Consider the following 22,375-nt stretch of genomic DNA (forward strand, 5'->3'; position numbering starts at 1 on the left):
CTCACAGAGTTAAGTTAAAAACAAATCTTAATAGTTGAGCTGGGAAATTTGTCATGCACACTATGGATGGGGGCAGAAAGATTAGCAAGTAACAGCTGTTTTTTTTTTTTTACCATAATTGCTTGTAAACACACTAAACTTGGCTCTTCCTTCCTGAATCGTCTCGTGTTTAGTGAATGCTCACCAGATGTGACTGCCAAAGAGCAAATGAGTAAGTATGAGTTGTCATCTCCCTGTTTGTTTTTCTTGCATTGGGTAAACTACTCAACTGAAAAGACTTTTTTTTTTATGTTGATGGTATAGGGTGTATATTCATTCACCCAGCTTTACCGTTAGGTGCAACAAGTTGTGCTTCAGTGTAATTTAATCTTGGTGTAAATATACTGCTCAAAAAAATAAAGGGAACACTTAAATAACACAATATAACTCCAAGTAAATCAAACTTCTGTGAAATCAAACTGTCCACTTAGGAAGCAACACTGATTGACCCGACGAGGGTCCCCGTTGTCAATCAGTGTTGCTTCCTAAGTGGACAGTTTGATTTCACAGAAGTTTGATTTACTTGGAGTTATATTGTGTTGTTTAAGTGTTCCCTTTATTTTTTTGAGCAGTGTATATCTGTGCATTTGTTAAAAGGACATCTAAATTAATTGGTCTTTATGAAAGAGTTGCCAAAAGAAAAGTATTGCCAAGAGAAAGTCAAATTAAGTCCCTTCAGCTTGCCACAATTGTAGTGGCTGCAGAAAACACAGAAGAAAGTCAGACGAGACAAAACTTGAAACTTTTTCCTAGATGCAAAATGTAGTGTGTGGTGGAAACTTAAAACTGTGAACCACCCTGATATGACAGTGGCAGCATCATGCTGTGCGGTTTATTTTACTCTTAATAGGGACAGAAAAGCTGATCAGAGTTGATGAGAATATGGATGAAGTGTAATTTGTGGTTATCTGGAAAGTAATCCTCCTAGAGACTGCAAAAGACCTGAGAATGAGGTGTTGGTTTGCCTTCCGGAAGCAAATGATACTAAATACACACAACATATGATGACATATTATGTCTTACAATTACATATTCAGAGGTTTGACTGGCACTTACAATGACCTAACAAATTTAACTGAGATTCTGTGGGAAGTCCTAAGCTATTACATGTAAAGAGACTAACTACTTGTAGCAAAACATAGTTTTAAAGTACTGCTAAATGGGGGCTGAATACATGAAAAGTAAAATATTTTACTTTTTAATCTTTTAAGATTTTACTTTCATCATTGTTCGCAATTTTTGTTGGTCTGACACAAAAAAGCCCAATGAAATTCATGTTTCTTATATACCATGCCAAAACATTAATGGGCTATAAATACTTTTGCAAGGCTCTACAGTGGCTCTTGGGCCCCGGGCTCCCAAATGACACTCTACTTTGTGCCCCTTAAGTGGGTAGCGTGACGCAGCATCGAAAAAGTCAATGATGCATTTTTTTTTGGTTGCCGTGGGCGTGTTTTCATCCAGCTAACGGGACGTGGGTGGGGCACGGAACTTGGTACTTTCTCTGGTCTCGTGTTCATCCAGAACAACGTTATACAACCGATAATAAGCATGTCTTAATGCGAATGTTCTGGTGTACTGATAATAATGTCCGCTGGTGGTTTAGCTAGCTGCGGAATCTGAAGTTCACGTGCAGCCGTCAGTTTGTTCCAACGGTCTCTGACTGTGGAGATGAAACTTTAGCCGTCAGGCTCGTTCCCTCACCGTCCTAACCGAGTACTCCTCATTCAGCTCGTTAATAGGAATACATCAGAAAAAAAAAATGCAGGACGACAAGCCGGAGTCGACCGAAGCCAAGGGCGCCGAGGGTCCGGGCGCAAGCGGCGCCGGGGACAAAGCGTTAAGTAACGTGAGAGAAGCAGAAACCACCAAACCCAAAGGGATCAGCGCCGTGGCTGTGCTGTGGACCTTCGGGAAATGTCTGAGCGCCTTGCTCCCCGTCTATCTGGCCGGTTACTATCGAGTCAGCACCAGCCTGCTGGTGTGCGGCATGATGGTGTACACGGGATGGAAACATGCTCGAGAGGCGAAGGAAGAGCGTCTGAGGTCGGCTATGCAGTTGTTGGACGACGAGGAGGAGTACACGTCCATGAAATCGTCCAAAATCAGGAGAGACCTCCCTGCGTGGGTAAGAAACAACATCAAAACCTCTCAACAGCTGTCAACAGTAATAAATCCCCCCCCACCCCTCGGTTCACTTTGACCTGGAGTAACCTCTGTTTGAAGGCATAAGACCTAAAACGAGACTCTAAAATAATATCATTGAGAATATCATTGTCACATGATGATTTCCTAGATAAATAACCAAATCAGAGCCTTTTGTATACCGTGTTACACCATAAATCACTTATTTTTTTATAACATGTTCCATCAATTATCTTTTTTTAAATAAATAAATGCATGCAAACAATGTGCAAAATAATTGTTTCCACATTTTTTATCAAATTGCTTCTGCAGAGGTTTTTGTTTGCATTGCATAGCATCTGTATGTTAGAACAACAACAACAACACAACACATGGAAGTTTTAATGACCAGGTTTCACTATCAAATATCTTTATGGAAAATATGAAGCACTTCAACTGAAAACCTTTGCAACTCCTATGTGACTTGGGCAATTCTGAATAAATGTTAAAATCGCTCTAAAGTCACCCATCCTGTTTTCTAATGTTAACTGATCAGAATGATTCTTGTGCCTCTAACCAAACAAAAGGCAGTATTATCAGTCTATTCTTTAATGCATTTTTTTTTTTTACTTTTTTAAAAATCCTACAGTGGAACTTCATATTTAACTACCTAGCTGAGCTGTTCTCATCAGTGTACATTTTTAGGGGTAAAAACAAACAGCTCTCGATGGTATCTATAAACACTTTAATCGTTCCGCGGCTGTATTTAAACTCGTCTTGGAGATTTCTGCTGCAGGCGATGCAGATTCATACTTGCTCCTTCTGAGTACTTGGAGGCAGAGCTATAATGCAGAACCCACATGTGCCCGATTTCGACTCAAAGCATGGTGCTACACCCAGATGAGGTTGCTGCGGGTTCCTTTCGTGATTTCCGTGATTGCTTGCGCGACCAGGCACCCTGCCACTTTCCACTAAAGTATTAAATAAGTTCTTCTCCAGATTGATTTCTACTCAACTAACATCATAAATTCAGATTCACCTGAAAACAAAAACACAATGAAATATTAATAGCAAAAACATTACATACACTTAAAGTGGCCAAACAGTCCTCCTGTCTCTTAGTAGAGATAATGCACATCTTTTGTGCTGGGAGCTGTTTTACCAACATTCTCCATGTTGTTTTGAAACAGTTTGCTTTCAGGCGTGTCTGCGGGCACCTGGTGAGATTTCCTGACATTCTCTCTTACTGAATCGTTTCCCCATTCTGGAATGTGTTTTTTTGTGTGTGCTCTAGGAAATTAAAGTAGGTTTCTGCATTGTTTTTGTTTTCAGGTCAACTTTCCAGATGTGGAGAAGGTTGAATGGCTCAATAAGGTGAGACAATGTTTTTCTTCATATTTTTAAGGTCCTTTTTCCAAGTTCGACAAGCACGTTTGTCTCTATCCAGTAGACCAGCTGCCCTGCTGATTGAAAGATGACAGCATGTGGTAGGTTATTAGATGGTGCTAGCTGACAGACTGTAGCAGAGCTCCTGCTGCTGCTGCCATGTCCCTGTGAAGGCCACGCCCAGGGTATAGGTACTGTACTGCAGAGAGCAGGCCCTGCTCCAGGCAGCCCTCTCAATATTTCCATTTCATTGCAGCCAAGCAGGCTGACAGGAAGGGGGAGGAGTTTTTCATTCCCTTGAAACTAAAAAAAGAAAAGCTGCAGCCCCTTTGTGCTTTCAACCCAGAGAAACTAAGGCCACTTGTATGCACATTGGAAAAAATAACATTTTTTCCAGCTAAATGAACCACGGGATCTGAGTGTCTCACAACAGACAAAGCTCTGGTTTGAGACTGCTTATTTGAGGACCGGTCAGCAGATTCTCTTTGTCCTCCACAGGAGCCGGCTGCTGATGACTCACTCCCTACATATGCCAGACTATAACTATCTGCATTTTTTTCCTGAGCCACGGGGGCATAAAGCCAAACACTGCCTCTGCCTTTTTGATTCTTTCCTTGGAGGAACTGAACAAAACTAACAAAACTTTTAACAACTTTGTAAATCTGCCACCTGCAGGGCATTTACTGTTAATGTTAAAATCAGTTCCTACATGCGTGTAGGAACTGCATGTCATAAGTGGGTTAGCAGTTGGGAAGGCTCTGTGCTTGTCAGCTGCCGCCCGTCATTCTTCTATTATTGCTTGTGGCCATTGAAGCATTTGACAAATAGTTTTGTTATTGGATAGCCAAACCCCAAAAGCTCGCTTATCACAACGGAGGCAGCAGTGTGAGGATATGTATGGCTGATTTTCACATGTAAATCACATTTCTGCCACATGCTCATTTTCCTGTCCAGGTACTGCAGCAGGTGTGGCCGTTTGTGGGCCAATACCTCGAGAAGCTGCTGATGGAAACGATCGCTCCGTCCATCCGAGCTTCAAGTGCTCACCTCCAGACGCTCAGCTTCACCAAAGTGGACATGGGAGACAAGGTGATGGCATCGAGAGAATAGAGCATCCGGCAAAAGGATTCATAGCACTTTGAAGGGTTTGATATTATCAGCAGTTAAGAAGCCCATGGTAGCTCGTGAGTCATCCAACAGCTCAGGTTGGATAATTTGTTGACAGTTCAACTATGAGTTGTTGGGAAAAAAAACTCAAATGGGGTTTTGTTTGACATAAACCATGTAGAGGACAGAGCAAGCACTGAAGAAAGTGATCTGTTCAGATGAGACGAGCAACTAACACTTCATAAAACTCTGACTACACTAATCACACAGTGAAACATGGTAATTGGCAGCATCATTCTGTGGGGGTGCTGTTCTTTATCAGAGACAGGAAAACTAGATGGAATAGATGGGAAAATGAATTGAGCTAGAGTGGACTATGACCCTAAAGAAGCACACGTTTATGTAATCCATTTGTGCCAAAGGTTGAAAAGCGCTGTTCAGAGATGCTCTCCTTCTTACGTGACTGAGCTTGAGCTACTTTGGATATGAAGAATGGGCAACGAATCCAGTCTCTAAATAATCAACGCTGGTATAGACAAACACCAAATCCTTGCATCCGTAATTAAAGCAGAAGGTTTTTGTACAATACAAGGCATTGGCTGAATGAAGATGCAAGCAACAATTGTCATATTTTGACTTGTGAAACACCATGTGTCAGTCTTCTGCATTAAGTCCCAGTAAAAAAAAAAATTGCCTTTGTGGTTACGATGTGACAAAATGTGAAAAGTTGAAGGCGTATAAATGATTTTGCAAGTCACCGTAAAAACTCTATGACAAGATTTTATTCACTAATGAAACATTTGATTAAAAACACATCTGTGCTCCCTGTTTGCTCCAGGCCATGAAGGTGGTGGGCATCAAGGCACACACAGAGAACGACAAAGGACAAGTCTTGCTGGACCTCTACATCAGGTAACTGCTTCTCCTTTCTTCTCGTGCCTGGCAGCTCGTTGTAGCTAACGCCAGTGGTTCCCCTTTTCTCAGTTACGTTGGAAATGTGGAGATCAATGTCGAAGTGAAAAGATACTTCTGCAAGGCGGGAGTCAAAGGAATACAGGTTTGTCGTTTTGTCCAGCCCTGAAATAAATTCATGCAACCTAACAACGTGGAGTAAAAGGTTTCCAATTAAACCTTTGTGTTTATCTGCCACTAGCTACATGGGATGATGCGAGTGATTCTGGAGCCTCTGATTGGAGATGTGCCCATAGTTGGTGCCGTCACCATGTTTTTCATCCGCCGGCCTGTAGGTCTACTTAAAGTCACCTCTATTTGTCCTTTTCATGCTGCTCAATAACCTCGCTTTGACGTGACTATCATGTGTCCCTGTGTAGCCTTAAAGCTTTATCTTGCTATTGATTCTCTGTCAGTTCTGATTGACTTACTCTTTGCTCAGCATTCTCATTTCTTCCCAGAAACTGGACATCAATTGGACTGGGTTGACCAATTTATTGGACGTTCCTGGACTGAAGTAAGTCATGCTGAGAAAGACCTTTTTGGATTTTACTCAGCAATAAGGAGTTGTTGTTTGTTTTTTTTAAGAAACATTTCAACTTTTGAAACATTTCTTCTTTTTCCTCTGCTAATGAAATACCAAACTGTAATCTGTTACAGTGTTATGTCGGACAGCATGATTATGGACGCCATTGCTTCGTTCTTGGTGCTGCCCAATCGTCTCGTTGTCCCACTCGTCCCTGGTTTGCACGTGGCTCAGCTACGCTGTCCGCTACCCAGGGTAACGCCTCGCATCCTGCATGTTTCACATCAGTTCACATCCCAGGATAAAAATATAATTTTGCTCTTGTTTTCATTCTCAGGGTGTGGTGCGCATCCACCTGCTGGAGGCACAGAACCTTGTTGCCAAAGATAACTATGTGAAAGGGGTCATGGCGGGCTTATCTGACCCATATGCCATATTAAGGGTGGGACCTCAGACCTTTACCTCCAAACACATCGATAACACAGATTGCCCCAAATGGGGAGAGATGTATGAGGTGAGAAAAAGGACACGCTTTTGAGACATGTAAGATTTGTGCAATACCCCTTCAGCGTACAACAGGGTTGAGTTTAGGGTCATTCTGGAGGTTAATTCCTGCTTTATTCCAAAATCTGTTCTGTCGTGTTTGAGATTATATATCTATTGATTTGAGATGAAATTGAAGAATTTGGAAGTAGCTTTCCTTTGTCATTATTGAATCCAACTTGTGCAAAGTATTAGCAAGATTTTATGGCTCGGCTCACTAAAGAGATGCAGCTCTTTCAGCTCTTTCAACAAATAACTATGAAACAGACACGCAGGATGATGCTACCACCACCATGCTTGACAACTAGTATGGTTTCGCTTTTAAAACCCGTTACTTAGTCCTCCTGTCATTCTGTCAAACTATCCAAAAAAAGATCTAATCTGACCATCAAATCTATCTATAACAGCATTTTGGTTTGTTCATGTGGGCCGCTTTAAATTTTAGTCAGGCAAAGCAGACACTTCCTTTCTTCTTCTGCAACCTGAATTTCTTTCCCAAAGTTGTTCAAATCTTGTGGACTTCACTTGAAACTTCACTTCAAATGAAGTGAAGTTTCATAGAACTTCACTTCACTTGGACTCGCTCTGTGTTGAAAATGTTCATTTTTCATTCATATGTCACACCGACAGCTCCCAAGCAAATCCCTCTGTCAGTCCTCATGCCGTTATGTGTGTGTTGTATGTAAGGTTATTGTCCATGAAGTGCCGGGTCAAGAGCTGGAGGTGGAGGTTTATGACAAAGACACAGACAAGGATGATTTCTTGGGAAGGTACATGCAGATAATTCATGTCTTTGTCTTGCTTTGTTAAATTTGTCATGCTCACTTTTCACCATTCATTTGTCACCATTTGCAAACAGTGGGGGGAGGGAGCCCTAAATATTAGCTCGGCTGTTGTTAGCGGTAATGAATTGTTAGCGGTATTATGTTACGCCTTATTTTTCTGCAGGACCAAATTAGATCTGGGTATTGTGAAGAAGTCCATTGCGGTTGATGATGTAAGTGATATGCTTTTATAACTTCCAACTAAATTGTCTATAAACAGCTTTCATATGATCAGAATGCAAACATGTGAGTGCACTCCTGTTTCTAGTGGTTCACTTTGAAAGACACTCCATCTGGACGCGTTCACTTCAAGCTGGAGTGGTTGGCCTTGCAGCCTAACACTGAACAACTTGAGCAGGTTGGAGCCTTTCTATTTAAACAAAAAAAAGTTGCAAAAATGAATCATCTGTTCCCAGGCTGTATTTTCCTTCTTGGAGTCTTAACAATTCAAAAAATGTTTGTGAAATTCACCCAGGTCCTAAAAAGGAATGAAAGCGTCACCAGCAAGAACTCCAACCCCCCCTCTTCAGCTATCTTGGTTGTGTATCTCGACAAAGCTGAGGCACTTCCCGTGAGTCAAATATCTCTGCCCTCTCTGCCCACATGTGTGCGTCGCTCAGAGCTGCTTCCTGTGTGGTTAAACCGGGGCAGAACTGGAGCTGCCATCTGTCTTACATTCCACATCTTGTATTGTGTTGGTTTGGTCTCCGGCTGCTGTATCTCTCTGTTTAGCTGTGAAAGAATGAACCTAACATAGGTCAGGACTGCTGCACACACTATTTGAGTTCATGTTAATATGTGGTGGCAAAGGGAGCAGCTATGAGAGTCACACCTCATCATTGTGTGTGTGTGTGTGTGTGTGTGTGTGTGTGTGTGTGTGTGTGTGTGTGTGTGTGTGTGTGTGTGTGTGTGTGTGTGTGTGTGTGTGTGTGTGTGTGTGTGTGTTGGGGGGGAGGGGGGGATGCTGTTAAGCACACTTCCTTTTTTTACCATGGACAATAACTTGTTTCTGTTACTATGGTAGCCTCAAAAACACACAAAACCATAGACATGCCCATATTTTCAGATGTATGTGATCTGGATGCATCTTAATAAAGTAGGATGTCATTTAGAAAAAAAAATTCAATATATTTAAAACACATAAATTAATAAGCACGTTTTTTATTTTCATTTTGTTTGTCAATGAAAATGAAAACACAAAAGTCTGTTTCTCAGCAAAAGATTTTGCATTGGTTAAGTAAAAAGGGTTTTTAATGCAAAAATCCGGGTCTGTTGAAAGATATGCTCATATTCTGCACAAAATATGAACTCATACTTTTGGGGGAAGAGGAAGCCCAAGTTGCTCTGTCCTTCAGCTCATTTATTGTTGGGTATTGTGTCACTCATCCTCCTCTTGACAAGTGATGGTGACAATCTTATCAACTGGATAGATGTCAAGTCAACGCTCTTCCCCCATGATTGATGAGGCCAAAATACCACAATATCACATTTCTGTTCTGAAAATCTCAATGTAATAATCTAATTTATCACAAACTAAATTAGTGTTTTTATTAGGTGATTTCTATAAATATAAAAATGACCAGAAATCAGAATTCTATTTGTAATGTTTCCATATAAGAGAATCACTTTTTGATTTCAGCTTATGAAGCATATCAACTTATTGAAGATATTTTAATTTAGTGGGTTTTGTTTCTTTTTTGTCTCTTTGTTGCTGCGCTCTTGCTCAAAATCTCTTTATGTATCTTACCGTGTTCCTATTTTGCTTAAACTTTAGATGAAGAAGGGAAATAAGGAGCCCAACCCCATGGTGCAGATATCTGTGCGGGGAACCACCAGAGACAGCAAGGTGAAACTGTTTCAAGAACTAACTGAACTACTGTAACTGGGATCCTGTTTCTGCATTGTAAATATAGTTTTTTTTTTTTTTTTTGTCCTTTTAGATTTGCTACACCACGGTCAACCCAGAGTGGGAGGAAGCTTTTACTTTCTTTATCCCAGATCCTCGCACTCAGGACATAAACATTCAGGTAAGAGCGATTTTATTTTGTCGTGAATGTTTTGTAAAGTCTGCTGCTGCCTTTCTTGGTCAGGATTTTTTTTGTAAAATAATATTTTAATCTCAGTAAGAATTTCCAGGCAAAATAAAGGTTGTTAAATAAATAAATAAATAAATAAAAATTGGATATGAAGCAAGTGTAGTCTGATATCAGTGGATTGGTCATGATCGTAATTTGGTCTTCTTTTATCAGGTGAAGGATGCTGACCGCGTGCAGACGTTGGGCAGTTTGACCATCCCTCTCTCCCGCGTACTGGAAACTTCCCATCTTTCTCTAGACCAGTGGTTCCAGTTGGAAAACGCCGGATCTGCGAGTCGCATCTACATCAACGCAGTTCTCAGGGTGAATAGTTGGACTGCTTGTTGTTTATCCTGCTCTTTGTTCCACAAAATGTCAATCTCACTCTTGACATTTTGTGCCATCTCTCTGTTTCACCTTTTGTTTCCCTGCGCAACACAGGTCCTGTGGTTAGACGAGGATCGTATTTCAGCTGAGGTCTCTTCTAATTTGGCAACTGGACTTTCGAAACAGTTGGCCCATCAGTCCTCCCCTCATCCCAGCTTTGCTACCGAGGTAATGAAATACAATGCAATTGAATATCATTTTCCAAGCGAACAAAACAGCTTATGTCGTGTTTGTCTTCAGGGACTGCTTCGAATTCACCTTCTGGCAGGTCAGAATCTTGTTCCCAAAGACAACCTGATGGGTGGAATGGTGAAAGGCAAGAGCGACCCGTATGTCAAGCTCAACATCGGAGGCGAAACATTCACAAGTCAAGTAATAAAAGGCAATCTGAACCCAACCTGGAATGAGATGTATGAGGTAAGTGTCTGTTAACTAAGGTTGGCCTGATTAGGACTTTTTTCTTTTTTGTTCCATGTGTCTCAATCCACTACTTGAAAATGGTAGACTTATATACAGAAGAACAACACGTAATGTTTCATTAGCTTTACAGGTTCCACGTTTAGTATTGTGGATGTGCTCCACTTAGCACTTATGTTCAGTCGCAGAAGTCTGATTTGAACATCCATACTGTCAGCTAGTGTTCATTTAAAAGAGTTTGCATGAAGCAATAATTTTCATGTTGAGAGCATTTTGATTTATTTATTTTTTCTGTGTAGGTTATTCTGACGCAGCTCCCTGGTCAGGAGCTGCATGTGGAGGTGTTTGACAAAGACATGGATATGAAAGATGACTTCATGGGAAGGTAACGTTGCGTCTTTCAGTTATATTGGTTTCTAATTAGATTTCAAATGATCCCTTTTTAATAATTAATTTTATGATTTGCAGGCTGAAGATGAGTCTAAAGGATATCACTGACTCTCAGTACATGGACCAGGTGGGAGTTTAGTTTTAATTTAAAAAGCTGAAATTAAAAGCTAAAGCACAACAGTTCATCAATATTCTTATCTCCAGATTTATTATGTACTTTAGTAAAAAAACAAAGCATGTCATTTCTTACATGTCCACATGAAGGAGTTTGTTGTAAACAGACCCATTTGTTCCCATATTGAAGTGTTTTGTCTCTGTTCATCAGTGGTACACTCTCAGTGATGTGAAGACTGGTCGAGTTCACCTGGTCCTGGAATGGGTTCCAACTTCTTCAGAACCAAATGGTTTGGACCAGGTTAGTATGTTCTCAGTTCTCAGTTAAAAATCACTTCACTGCAAGCTCTTTTTTTTTCAAGTAATAATATTTTCTGTGGCTTCAGGTCCTTCAGTTCTACTCCAGGCAGTCCTACCAAAACAAGACAGTGCCTTCAGCCGGTCTCCTGTTTGTGTATGTTGAACAAGCAGACGGCTTACCGGTGAGTCACTTAGCAATGTTTTGGTGAATAATTGGTTAAATAGGCAGTTGGCTTAGGAACTGCTGTAGAGAGTCATTATTTTTCTCTGTCTTTAGGTGAAGAAAAGTGGAAAGGATCCAAAAGTGGGAGTGGAGTTAAGTCTTGGAAATATGTCACGTAAAACTACAGTAAGATCAAAAACCCCAATCATATATATCTCTATTTTGGCTTGGTTGGTTGGTTTGGCTCATTGCTTTATTTGTTGGTCATTCCTTGCTGATTCTTTCCATCTCTTCTGAAGGTGTGTGATCGTACAACCTCACCTAAATGGAACGAGGCATTCTGCTTCCCTGTTCGTGATCCAAGACAGGAAATTCTTATTCTCAAGGTGAGAAGTGAGACACACAGCTGGACAAAGAGTTTTCTGATAGATTAATACTTCTAAGCTAACATGGGACATTATGAATTGTCTTCTTTTAGCTCTCTCACAGCTGGACCCTTCCTGTTGGCTCTCTGATTGTCCCTGTCAGAGAGCTGTTGGCTGAACCAGACCTGGTCTTGGATCAGTGGTTCCATTTGGATGGAGCCTCACCTGAGAGTCAAATCCTGTTAAGAACTGAACTCAAGGTAGGATAGTCTGAATTCATTTTGTCTAAATCTTTTGTCTTTTTCCACCTCTCTGTCTTTAATTAATCTTCCGTTTTGCGGTGGTAGCTAATGCTCCTATCATACTGGTGCCCACCTAGCTTGCATTTCTGTGGTGTGGTCCGATGCTCAAGCATAAAGTAAAATGGCACTACATGAATAGAAAATACATAATACTGCCCCTTTAAATATGAAATGAGTAAAAAAAAACAAGAAGTAACATTACAGCAAAAGTATCTTACCCCATCCGGACATACTACAACACAGACAACATGGTGAATGCTATCTCAATACACTGGTTTCATTAATAGCAACATGCATGCGTACTTCAAATAAGTCATAAAGCTCGATGTTTCCCAAGATGCACTTCATTTCTTCATGTTTAGAACTACTAAATGTGTGTTTTTCAGCTTACATGACGTGATATTGAACAGTAAGTATGACAGGGTTGAGAAAATAATTTCTCAGGCTTTTAAAGAACTTTTTTTTTTTTTAGCTCTTGCTTCTTCAGTTGAGAAATGTTTGTTTTTCTTCTGGGGCTCCAGTAAATCTAATTAGCAAAATATTTTTACTCAACCTAATTACAGATGTTGGTTCCTACCAAGTGTCCTGTTGCTACTGAAAAGACTAAAGTCTCTGTAGCGTCAGACCCCACTCCAGCGAAACGCCAGCCAGAGACAGACACAATCCTCAGGTAAAATAATTCAGAAAAGTTTATTTTTCACTTATTTTACTTAAGTGCCTCTTGAATTTGATTCAGTTTTGCTGCTTCTTTGTTATATAGGTCAGCTTCAGTGGACACCCCTCCTGTGGAAACTATTGTTCCCTCGCTGCCTTTGGATGAGGAGATTCATGAAGTAAAGGAAACTGCAGCCGATGTGAAGGAAGATAAAGTGGAAGAATCGCAGAGCCCGGCTGTAACACAGCCCCCTCACACATCCCCAGACCTCACCTTTGCCAGTGAGGTAACATATATAAATAGAGCTCAGTAGCATTGTATTACTGCATTTAAAACAAAGGACGCAGCAAGCTTTAATTTAATATAAATCAATACACAGCAATGTATGTCATTCATGCAGGGACTCCTGAGACTCATCCTGTTGGAGGCTCAGAGTCTGGTCGCTAAAGATAACATTATGGGTGGCCTGAAGAAGGGCAAAAGCGATCCATACGCAAAGATCAGCGTTGGTGAGGTCATGTTTAAAAGCGCTGTGGTGAAGGAGAATCTCAACCCGGTCTGGAATGAGATGTATGAGGTCTGTCTTAAACAGCAGTGCATGTTTTGACTTTACAATGACCCTCACACACCCACTCAAACTGCTGTGTGTGTGTCCTCAGGTGGTGCTGAGGCCTCAGTCAGGGCAGGAGGTGCAGGTGGAAATGTTTGATAAAGATATGGACAAAGACGACTTCTTGGGCAGGTGAGGCTGATGGTCTTATCTGCATTTTTATGAAGCTCAATCATAAAACATGTAGAAGATGAGAATTCAAACAAAATATTAACAGAACTTGGAGTGTGATGTCTTATTAGAAGATAGCATTTTTTCTTCTATTTATAGACTAACATTTCCTGGTTTGCCTGAAAGAAGTTACATTTGCAATAGAGTTGCACAACGTATCGATGAGTAATCATCATCGCAGTCTTGCAAATGCAAAGGACTGATTTGATGCAGTCATATTTTCTGCTAATCTGATTGCTAAGACTAGACTAATTACCCTCAATGGCTACACTGAACGTGTATTTTTAGTGGTTGAGATGATAAAGTCAACAGAGAATTGAATAGATGGTAAATAATCATAATTAACATCAATCAGTATGTCTGGATTAATTATAATCCAATCATTTGGTTATCTTTTCTCAGCAAGAGTATCAGAATTACATATTTTATCTCACATATGTCTGACATTGTGCAGTGAATAACTTCTCTTCTTTCATGTTATTAAGAAGATGGCTTTATTTTTTATATATATATATGTGTTTATATTATCACATTATACATTATGCTCTTCATTCTCAACAGGTTCAAAATTAGCGTTTCAGACATCATCCGCTCTCAGTTCATAGATCAGGTTGGTGTTTTCCTTCTTTGTACATTGTTAATAAATCTTCCTGGATGCATTTATGGATGTAAATAAATGATTCTGTTTCAGTGGTACACCCTGAACGATGTGAAGTCCGGTCGCGTTCGTCTCATTCTGGAGTGGGTCCCAACAGTGTCCTGTAATGACAATCTTGAACAGGTTAATATAATATTTATTTATTCCAAAAAATGTTCTATTATTATAATTCTATTTAATGATTTTTTTTAGTTCATTTAAGTACAGCTCCACTAGTCAGTGGACTAGAAATCAGAATGGCCTAATTTTTCCTTGATTAGCTCTGATTAATATTTGACAAATTGGATACTGAAAATGTTGTTGCTTTCCTCTTCACTTAATCTGTCAAATAAAAATGTTTGCTATTTTTGCAAACATTAACTGACAGCACATGCCTTGATGCATAATTTAGGGTTTCAGTAAAACATTAAATAAAAGAGAGGGACATGCGATTTCATGCCTAAACGAGGATAATGTTGTAATTCCTTCATATTCTGATGGATTCAAAACTGCTCCGTCCGCCGAGGAGCCTGCTTCACGCTCTTCCCTTTTATGCTTTGGTCAAGACACGGCTGGTCAGACTTCAGAGAAAAGCTTCAAATGATTTTGTTATTGTATTTCGTCCCGAGTGCTGAGTCACTGTGATGCATTTCTATTTGGTTTCAGGTGATGCAGCTGCAGTCTCTCCAGTCTTACCAGAACAAGGCTGTTCCCGCTGCAGCGCTGCTTTTTGTTTACATGGACAGAGCACACTCGTTGCCTGTGAGTCATGAAAAACTTCTTAGGAGGAGCTACTGATTAAGGAACAGTTTTGAGGTTTTTGTGTTCGATCTGAAACCATAATTACTGAGAGGGAATACAAGCTCTTCTCAATTTGGGATGTGTGTTGCAGTTTAAGAAGAGTGGTAAGGAGCCCAAAGCTGGAGCTGAGCTTATATTTGGGAACACAACTCACAGAACCAAGGTATGAAACAACAAAGTCGTGGAATAATCTACAATGTTCTATGACATGAATTTATGTGCTGTGTGTGTTATATACTTTATCTCTACTTTAGTCAAATGTAATCAATTTTAGTAACCAAAGTACTACATTTCATTAATGTCTTTATCAAAATTAGGGTTAGGGTTAGTAATGGTAAGCAAAAGCTAAACAAAAGCCTGTATTTTTCAGCATATAACAGTAAGTTGCTTTACAAAAATAATACCAGACTTGATAGGAGTTGGGTACAATTATAGTAAAGTTTCAAATATATTTTGAGAACAATGAGTTTATGGGGTATTTTATTCAACTCTCTGCCTTCGTCTCCACTTTACTGTCTGAAGGTCTGCGAACGCTCCGGATCACCGCAGTGGAGTGAGGCGTTCCACTTCTCGGTTCATGACCCCAACCAAGAGATGCTCATCGTGAAGGTGGATGTCCTAAATGTTCCACAACACTAATAAAGTTTCTCCCACTATCAAGTGAACGGTCAAAGATCTAAGTTGTGCTGCTAATGTGTCCTGTTATCTAAAGTTATCCAGTGCATGGGACCAGCCAATGGGATCGCTGGTGCTCCCTGTGAGGCAGCTGCTCTCTGAGCCTCAGCTGGTCCTGGACCAGTGGATGCATCTGGACGGAGCTTTACCTGAAAGTGAAATCCTCCTCAGGGCTGAGCTGAAGGTATGACAACATTTACACGCCTAGATCTGCTCCAGTCAGCTCACATGGTAGAGACCAAGTGGATATTTGTTGTTGGCAGATCCTTGACACACGGTTGACGGAAGTCCCTCAGACGTCGGCCGCTGCTTCAAAAGAAGAGGATGCCCCCGTTCCCACTAAAAAGACACTCAAACCAGCTGAAGGAGAGAAAAAAAGCCCAAACTTGGCAACAAATGAGTGAGTTATTCATATTTGCTTTGAAGAATTTTAAACTTTTACTGATGAACTTTATAATGTAGTGAGAGTCAGAAATTTTATAGTTCAGCATTCATGTAGTTTTCCTGCAGATTGGCTTTCATATTTTCAACGGTTCAATGTGTTTTCAGCTCTCCTGTTGTAGTACAGCCTGCACACCCTGAATCCACACATGACACATCCCATCCTCCTGCAGTAAGGCACACCACAGAAAAGGCAACAGTAACTATGTCCTAAATGTTTACGCTGTTGTAACTGAAATCATTTTCTGTCAGCCGGTGGAGGAACCAGCATATGCAGAAGAGCCTCTGGTTGAGTCACACTCTCAGGTTGACAGAGACGTGAAGCCAAAGCCAGTCAAGACTGAGGAGTGAGTTGAATTTGACTCACAAGTATTTAGAGAAATATGAGCTACAAGCAAAACACACTGGAATAACTAATGTGTTTTTGTGTTTATCTGTGAGTGCAGGACAGGTTTAGGAGGTCTGGCTCAGGCCACAGTTACAGGTCTACCCACTGACCCAGCACCACCTCCAAGGGTCACAGAAATCCCCAAAGTGGCTCCAAGTCTTCCACCACACACGGTGCCGGGTCAGGACTTTGGAAAACAGGTGGGTTTGCTGATTATCTGAAGTGTGGAGTGACAGAATTAGCTTTCAACGGCTAATACTTAATGCATGCTGATGTTTTTAAACAAAAACACAAACCTCCATTAGCTGCCAGAAATGTTGATGAATTCATGTCTGGTGAATATAAAGGAAGTTGAAGAAAGGTCTTCATACATCTTTAACTGTCTATAAATATAATCTTTAGCACAATGAAAAGACCCACCACCCAATTAGCCTAATGAATTTTACAGCAGGATTTTTCTAAGATACTTTAGGTTGCAGTGTGTTGTGAATTGGTGCTTTACAAGGAAACTGAATTAAAGTGATAATAGTATAATTGTAAAACTCATTTGTCCTTTCAAATATCCTGCTGTACCATCTGTTGGAGCTGGTTTTGCCTTCTTATCTTGTGCAGATATTATTGTGCCATGTTAGCTAGTAAAAACTCCAGACACTTAAAATAAGCATGAGCATTGAACAAGGGATTTGTTTGTAACAGTCGAGTAACCATCCTATGTCAGTGACGTGTAATGCACTCTTAAATGAAGATGAATTTCAGATTTTTTTTGTTTCTAATAATGAGCAACATTGTGCCTGTTTTAATAATTTACATCTTTCTCCTGTAGGGGGTGCTGAGGATCCACCTGCTGGAAGCCCAGAATCTCGTGGCAAAAGACAACCTAATGGGGGGCATGGTGAAGGGCAAGAGCGATCCTTACGTCAAAATCAATATCGGTGACATTGCTTTTAGAAGTCATGTCATCAAAGAGAATCTAAACCCAACGTGGAACGAAATGTATGAGGTGGGCAGTTTTGTGATTCAAATATTGCAACTTTTTTTCTTCTTTTGCTGTTTTTCTGAGGATGTGCATCTCTGCTTATGTAAACAGGTGGTCTTGAGTGGCCGCAACGATCAGGACATCAAGTTCGAAGCATTTGATAAGGATATAGATTCAGATGACTTCTTAGGAAGGTGTGTGGCATGTAAAGTTATGGAGAAATGACCAAAAGTATCCATATCTTCTGCACTTCTCCATATTATACACTTATACTGTTACAACACCAAGCTTCTATTTTGGCAGAATTTCTATGTTTGGATAATACAAAGTCGTACTTAGCTGAAGAGAGGAAGTTGTGCAGAACTTTAACTTACTTACAACACACCAAGCTGAGCACTGTTCAGTCCATCATTAGAAAAATTGAAAGAGTGGCACAACTGCAGCGCTACCAAGACATGAGTTTATCTCAACATCCTAACCCGATGAGATAAACAGCCAAGAGGCCCATTATAGTGCCAAGTATTTTGCAGCATCTTTTCTTCCAGAATTGCCCTGTGGTTCTACAAGCTATGGATTCAGGAGAGTTTTAGATTTTTACTTGTAAAATAGAAAAAATATATATAATTCTCCTTTTACTTCATAGTTACAAATCACTTTGTGTTCTATCACATAAAATATAACTAAAATACAATGAAGTTGATGGTTGTAGCATTTCTAAATATGAGAAAGTCGTATTACGGCACTGTAAAATCTTGCTAATCATATTTTGACAGATTCTCTGTGAAGCTGAATGAGGTCATCAGATCTCAGTACACAGATCAGGTTAGTCAGTAACTCATGATCCTGAGTCTCATCTTATGACTTCTGAACTTTGTGTTGTTACATTGCTTAATGAAGGGTCTGGCTGTTTATCTCTGAATGTCTCTGCTGCAGTGGTTCACTCTGAACGATGTGAAATCTGGACGAGTTCACCTGATTCTGGAATGGGTTCCTACTGTGTCAAACGCAGCAAGACTAGAACAGGTCAGCCCTCACAAATGGCTTTTTAGAGATTAGTGCCAAAGAGCCATGCCAACAACATAAATGGATCTCTGGTTAATGTTTACAGGTACTGCAGCTTCAAACCCTCCAGTCCTATCAGAACAAAGCCGTTCCCTCTGCGGCTCTACTCTTTGTCTACGTAGAGGCGGCACACTCACTTCCAGTGAGTCAGCTGTTGTTTTTTGTCATCACTGCTAGATAGACGTGATTTCATGTAAAACATAACATCAATCTGTCTTTCTGATGCAGTTTAAGAAGAGTGGAAAAGAACCCAAAGCAGGAGTTGAGCTTGTTCTGGGTGAAACAACCTACAAAACTAAAGTGAGACTCCTAATACCTTCGACTCCCTCTGCTTGGAATGATACATGTTCATCCAATAACACGTGTTTGTCGTCGTTCCTCAGCTGTGTGACCGGAGCGCCAGCCCTAAGTGGAACGAATCTTTCTACTTCATGATCCATGACCCTAAGCATCAGATGCTTGTGGCTAAGGCAAGACGGTTTCTGTATGTCTTGGTGTTGTGTAGTAAAGAGGCTTACATTCAGCTGAAACTAACAATCCCTCTCACTACATTGTAGTTGTCCAGCGGCTGGGACCAGCCAATGGGATCGCTGGTGATCACAGTCAAAGAGCTGCTCGCGGCTCCACAGCTGGTCCTGGATCAGTGGTTTCATTTAGATGGAGCCTTACCTGACAGTCAGATCCTGCTGAGGGCTGAACTCAAGGTAAAATTATCTTGGCATACTTCATCTGAATGCTTTTAGACATGATGTTTACTACTGGTTGTCTCATTCTGTGTCTAACAGATTCTGAGCTCCAAGATGGTGGAAATGATTGGTTCAGGGACGCTGCCCTGTGCTGCTCCTGCCCCTGGAAATGGCCAGGTGAAGTTGTCTCTGTCACACACCTCAAAGGAGAGAAAGCTCGTTGTGATCGTCCATGCCTGCAGGTGTGTGCCGAAACACTTACAGTCATAATGTTTTTATAATGTTTTTATAATGTTTTTACGCGCAGGCCAGTTTTTTTTTAGAGGTTACAAGAATTAAGCATCATGTTATAAACAAAAACATTTACAGATTGGTCAGCCTCAGTTTGTGAATGAGAATGTGGACAAAAGAAATTAATAACAAAGTGAAAGACTAATTTTTTCTTACTAAACAGACACTCAAAAACATACAGTTACATTCTTTCCAGAAATTAAAAGCCTCTTCATTTAAAAACCAAAAATATTAAAAATTAAGCTCTAAAAAAATCATTGTTAAACATTTATTGAAACTGGAATTGTCCAGTTTTAATGTTTGGCTGTAAACAAGCCCCAACAGTGATTGTTCACCAGATACTAATCGAGTAATTTAATAGCAACCATCAGACCCCAAGTTCTAGTCAGATACATCTTTAAATTTAAGGAAATCAATCTCATGTATGGTAAATGTGTCCCATCTAGGTAAACTTAGTAGTTTTGACATGCAGTGAAATCACACTATACAATTTGTGATTGTTAAAAATTGTGTGCATACAATAAGCCAGAACATGGGTCTGAGTCAGGACATCCCAAATCATCAGGTTTGGATAGATAAACCTGATGATTTATCAGGTTTACCTGATAAACCTGATAAATGTTGTTTCTTTGTACACAGAGGTCTGGTGTCTCAAAGTAAGGATGCTGTTGATAGCTACGTCTCCCTCATGCTGCTGCCTGACAAAAGTAAAGCCACTAAGAAAAAGACAGCCGTGAAGAAAAGAGACCTCAACCCGGAGTACAATGAAAGGTAAAAGCATTTTCTGTATTTATTTTTGAAGCTGTTATTATATCTTAACTGTTTCTTCATGCTTTTTAATATTTGTTAAGGTTCGAGTATGATCTGCCTGAAGACGAGGCCAGATTCAGGCGCCTCAGTGTGTCGGTGAAGAACAACTCCGCCTCCTTCAGGAGCCGGGATGTTATTGGGCAGGTCAGTGTGAAACTGCACCCACACACAGTTTTATCACCTTGTTTGTAGGGCAACTTGAGCTCAAGAGTTTACAGACAATGCTGTGTGAATTTTCCACAAAACATGGAAAAAACTACAAATAAAAACAGGAAGAATGTTCAGCATGCAGCCTGGCTCGGGACTTATTCTACATTTGACATGCGTGTCACACTGAAAATAACTAAACATATGAAGAATCGCCCCTTACAGTTGCTGATTTTATTCCTTTAGGTGCAGATTGAGTTGGCCCAGATTGACCTGAAGTCTGGAATCACTGACTGGTGAGCAGAGCCTGTTGAATGAAACCCAAACTCTCATGTGTTCTGTATAAAATCGCATACAAGCTACAAATGATTTGTAGATCATATCATGCTGGTATTTTTATGAAAATATCAACATTTTACTTTATGTTGTAGCCTAGATGTTTTGCTCATAGAGAGACTAGACTTGGTGGTAGATGATAGTAGATAGTTTATCTAATCCTTTGGATGATGTAAGATGTTTGGTCTTCTTTGCTTTTCATTAAATGTCTATTTTTATTGCAGGTTCACTTTGGCTGATGATGCTGAATAGCTGCCTTGCTCACCCACCTGGAGAGTTTAATGACTGAACTCTGCTGTTACGCTCACTGATGCCTTCTCTTTCCCACCACTGTTGCAGTTGTAACTGCATCCGCCCAGCTTATTGTGTATTAATATAAAGTATAAATGGACTGCACTGCAAATAGGTTCCTGCACCACAGATAAGATGACAAAGCTGTTAAGTAGAAGGAAAGTAATTAAGTTTAAAGATGGAGCTGAGAAAGTGGATGATGAAAAACCCTTTGAAGGACTTTGTTTATTTTTTATTCTTTTTTTTTGGTGGATAATGGTAAAGTAGGAGAGTTTCCTGCTTGAAGGCCAAATATATTTTATATGTATCCGTTAATCAATGTCTTGATGCCATTTCAATATTCAAAACTTTATCTTAAAGGGGCAGTATTATGTAAAATCATCTTTTCTGAGCTTTACATCATGTTATACTCTCATCAAAAACATACTGGGAGTGTTGCCTTAATTCTTTCATGCATGTTTGAGAAATCCTTTAATCTCCCATGGCAATGATTCTGAGGTGCCTAACACTTGGTCTAACCGAACCCTGCCTTGTCCACAAAGGTCTTCTTCAGAGCTGCAGTCTCCAAGGTGAGCCTTCACCTCATACCCCGACTCACCCTCTCAGTTCCTTCAGACTAGCAGCAGCAGTAATTCGTGAACACCTGATGGAACTGCGCATCAGCTGAGCTCATTATATGAGCTGCTGCTTCTCAGTGCAAATGTGGTGAAAATGCTAAAAGCTTACCAGAGAAACAATGCTGAAGAAGACAGTGTATTTATATATATATATATATATATATATATATACATACACACACATATGTGTGTGTGTGTGACTTTTATAACACCTCAAGGAAACACTTATTTGGTTGAGCTATAAAATGGCACATTGTGCCTGGAAAACACATAATATTGGCCCTTTAAGACAAATTTAAACTAGAAATTATAATCATGTTACTGCACTTTGCCATCTGTCTTAATTATTTTTCTACACTTGTTTTTTACAGTTTAGCATGTTTGCTTCACATGTTTCTTTTTATAAGTTTGTATATTTGCAACGATTTCAGATTAGATGGAATCTTGTTTGCTGAAATATGGTAAAGAATAATAAATTTGTTTTGCAGCTTCACATTTGTGTTTGAATTCAGAAGGGTTGATAACTGATCGATGAAAAATATGTTTCTATACATTTATGAAAGGAAATAAGAACTTACCTACAAATTGAAGATTATGTGAGGGAAAATAGAAACATACAGTATAGTCCGCAAAGGGAAAATTAAATATTAAAAAGAAAAATAACATCTTAAGCTACTTTTCATTTTTGATCAAATTTAAAAATAATTTTTTTAAATTTGTCATAAAAAATATTGTATTTTTTTCTAAAAGGAAAATAATTACATATTA

General features: G+C 39.9%; 1 protein-coding gene across 1 annotated transcript; it reads left to right on the forward strand.

Moving 5' to 3' along the window:
• The first annotated feature begins 1,495 nt into the window (after positions 1–1,495).
• Positions 1,496–22,100, forward strand: esyt1b (extended synaptotagmin-like protein 1b). Its single transcript, XM_008410156.3, has 52 exons — positions 1,496–2,167; positions 3,496–3,537; positions 4,504–4,638; positions 5,495–5,568; positions 5,641–5,713; positions 5,810–5,899; positions 6,069–6,124; positions 6,268–6,388; positions 6,471–6,647; positions 7,364–7,446; positions 7,625–7,673; positions 7,769–7,858; positions 7,976–8,071; positions 9,275–9,346; positions 9,441–9,527; positions 9,750–9,899; positions 10,017–10,130; positions 10,203–10,379; positions 10,679–10,764; positions 10,848–10,896; positions 11,095–11,184; positions 11,270–11,365; positions 11,461–11,532; positions 11,646–11,732; positions 11,825–11,971; positions 12,577–12,683; positions 12,774–12,954; positions 13,069–13,245; positions 13,328–13,410; positions 14,011–14,059; positions 14,141–14,230; positions 14,753–14,848; positions 14,979–15,050; positions 15,410–15,496; positions 15,600–15,746; positions 15,826–15,962; positions 16,112–16,175; positions 16,256–16,350; positions 16,450–16,591; positions 17,215–17,391; positions 17,479–17,561; positions 18,141–18,189; positions 18,301–18,390; positions 18,476–18,571; positions 18,658–18,729; positions 18,813–18,899; positions 18,987–19,133; positions 19,215–19,357; positions 20,046–20,177; positions 20,258–20,360; positions 20,610–20,659; positions 20,924–22,100. The coding sequence occupies exons 1-52, from the start codon at positions 1,802–1,804 to the stop codon at positions 20,949–20,951; spliced, it is 5,463 nt and encodes a 1,820-aa protein (XP_008408378.2). The 5' UTR covers positions 1,496–1,801; the 3' UTR covers positions 20,952–22,100.
• The last annotated feature ends 275 nt before the right edge of the window (positions 22,101–22,375 follow it).

Source organism: Poecilia reticulata, chromosome 5 (genome assembly GCF_904066995.2).
Source record: "Poecilia reticulata chromosome 5, P_reticulata-male-v2, whole genome shotgun sequence".
Lineage (NCBI taxonomy): Eukaryota > Metazoa > Chordata > Actinopteri > Cyprinodontiformes > Poeciliidae > Poecilia > Poecilia reticulata.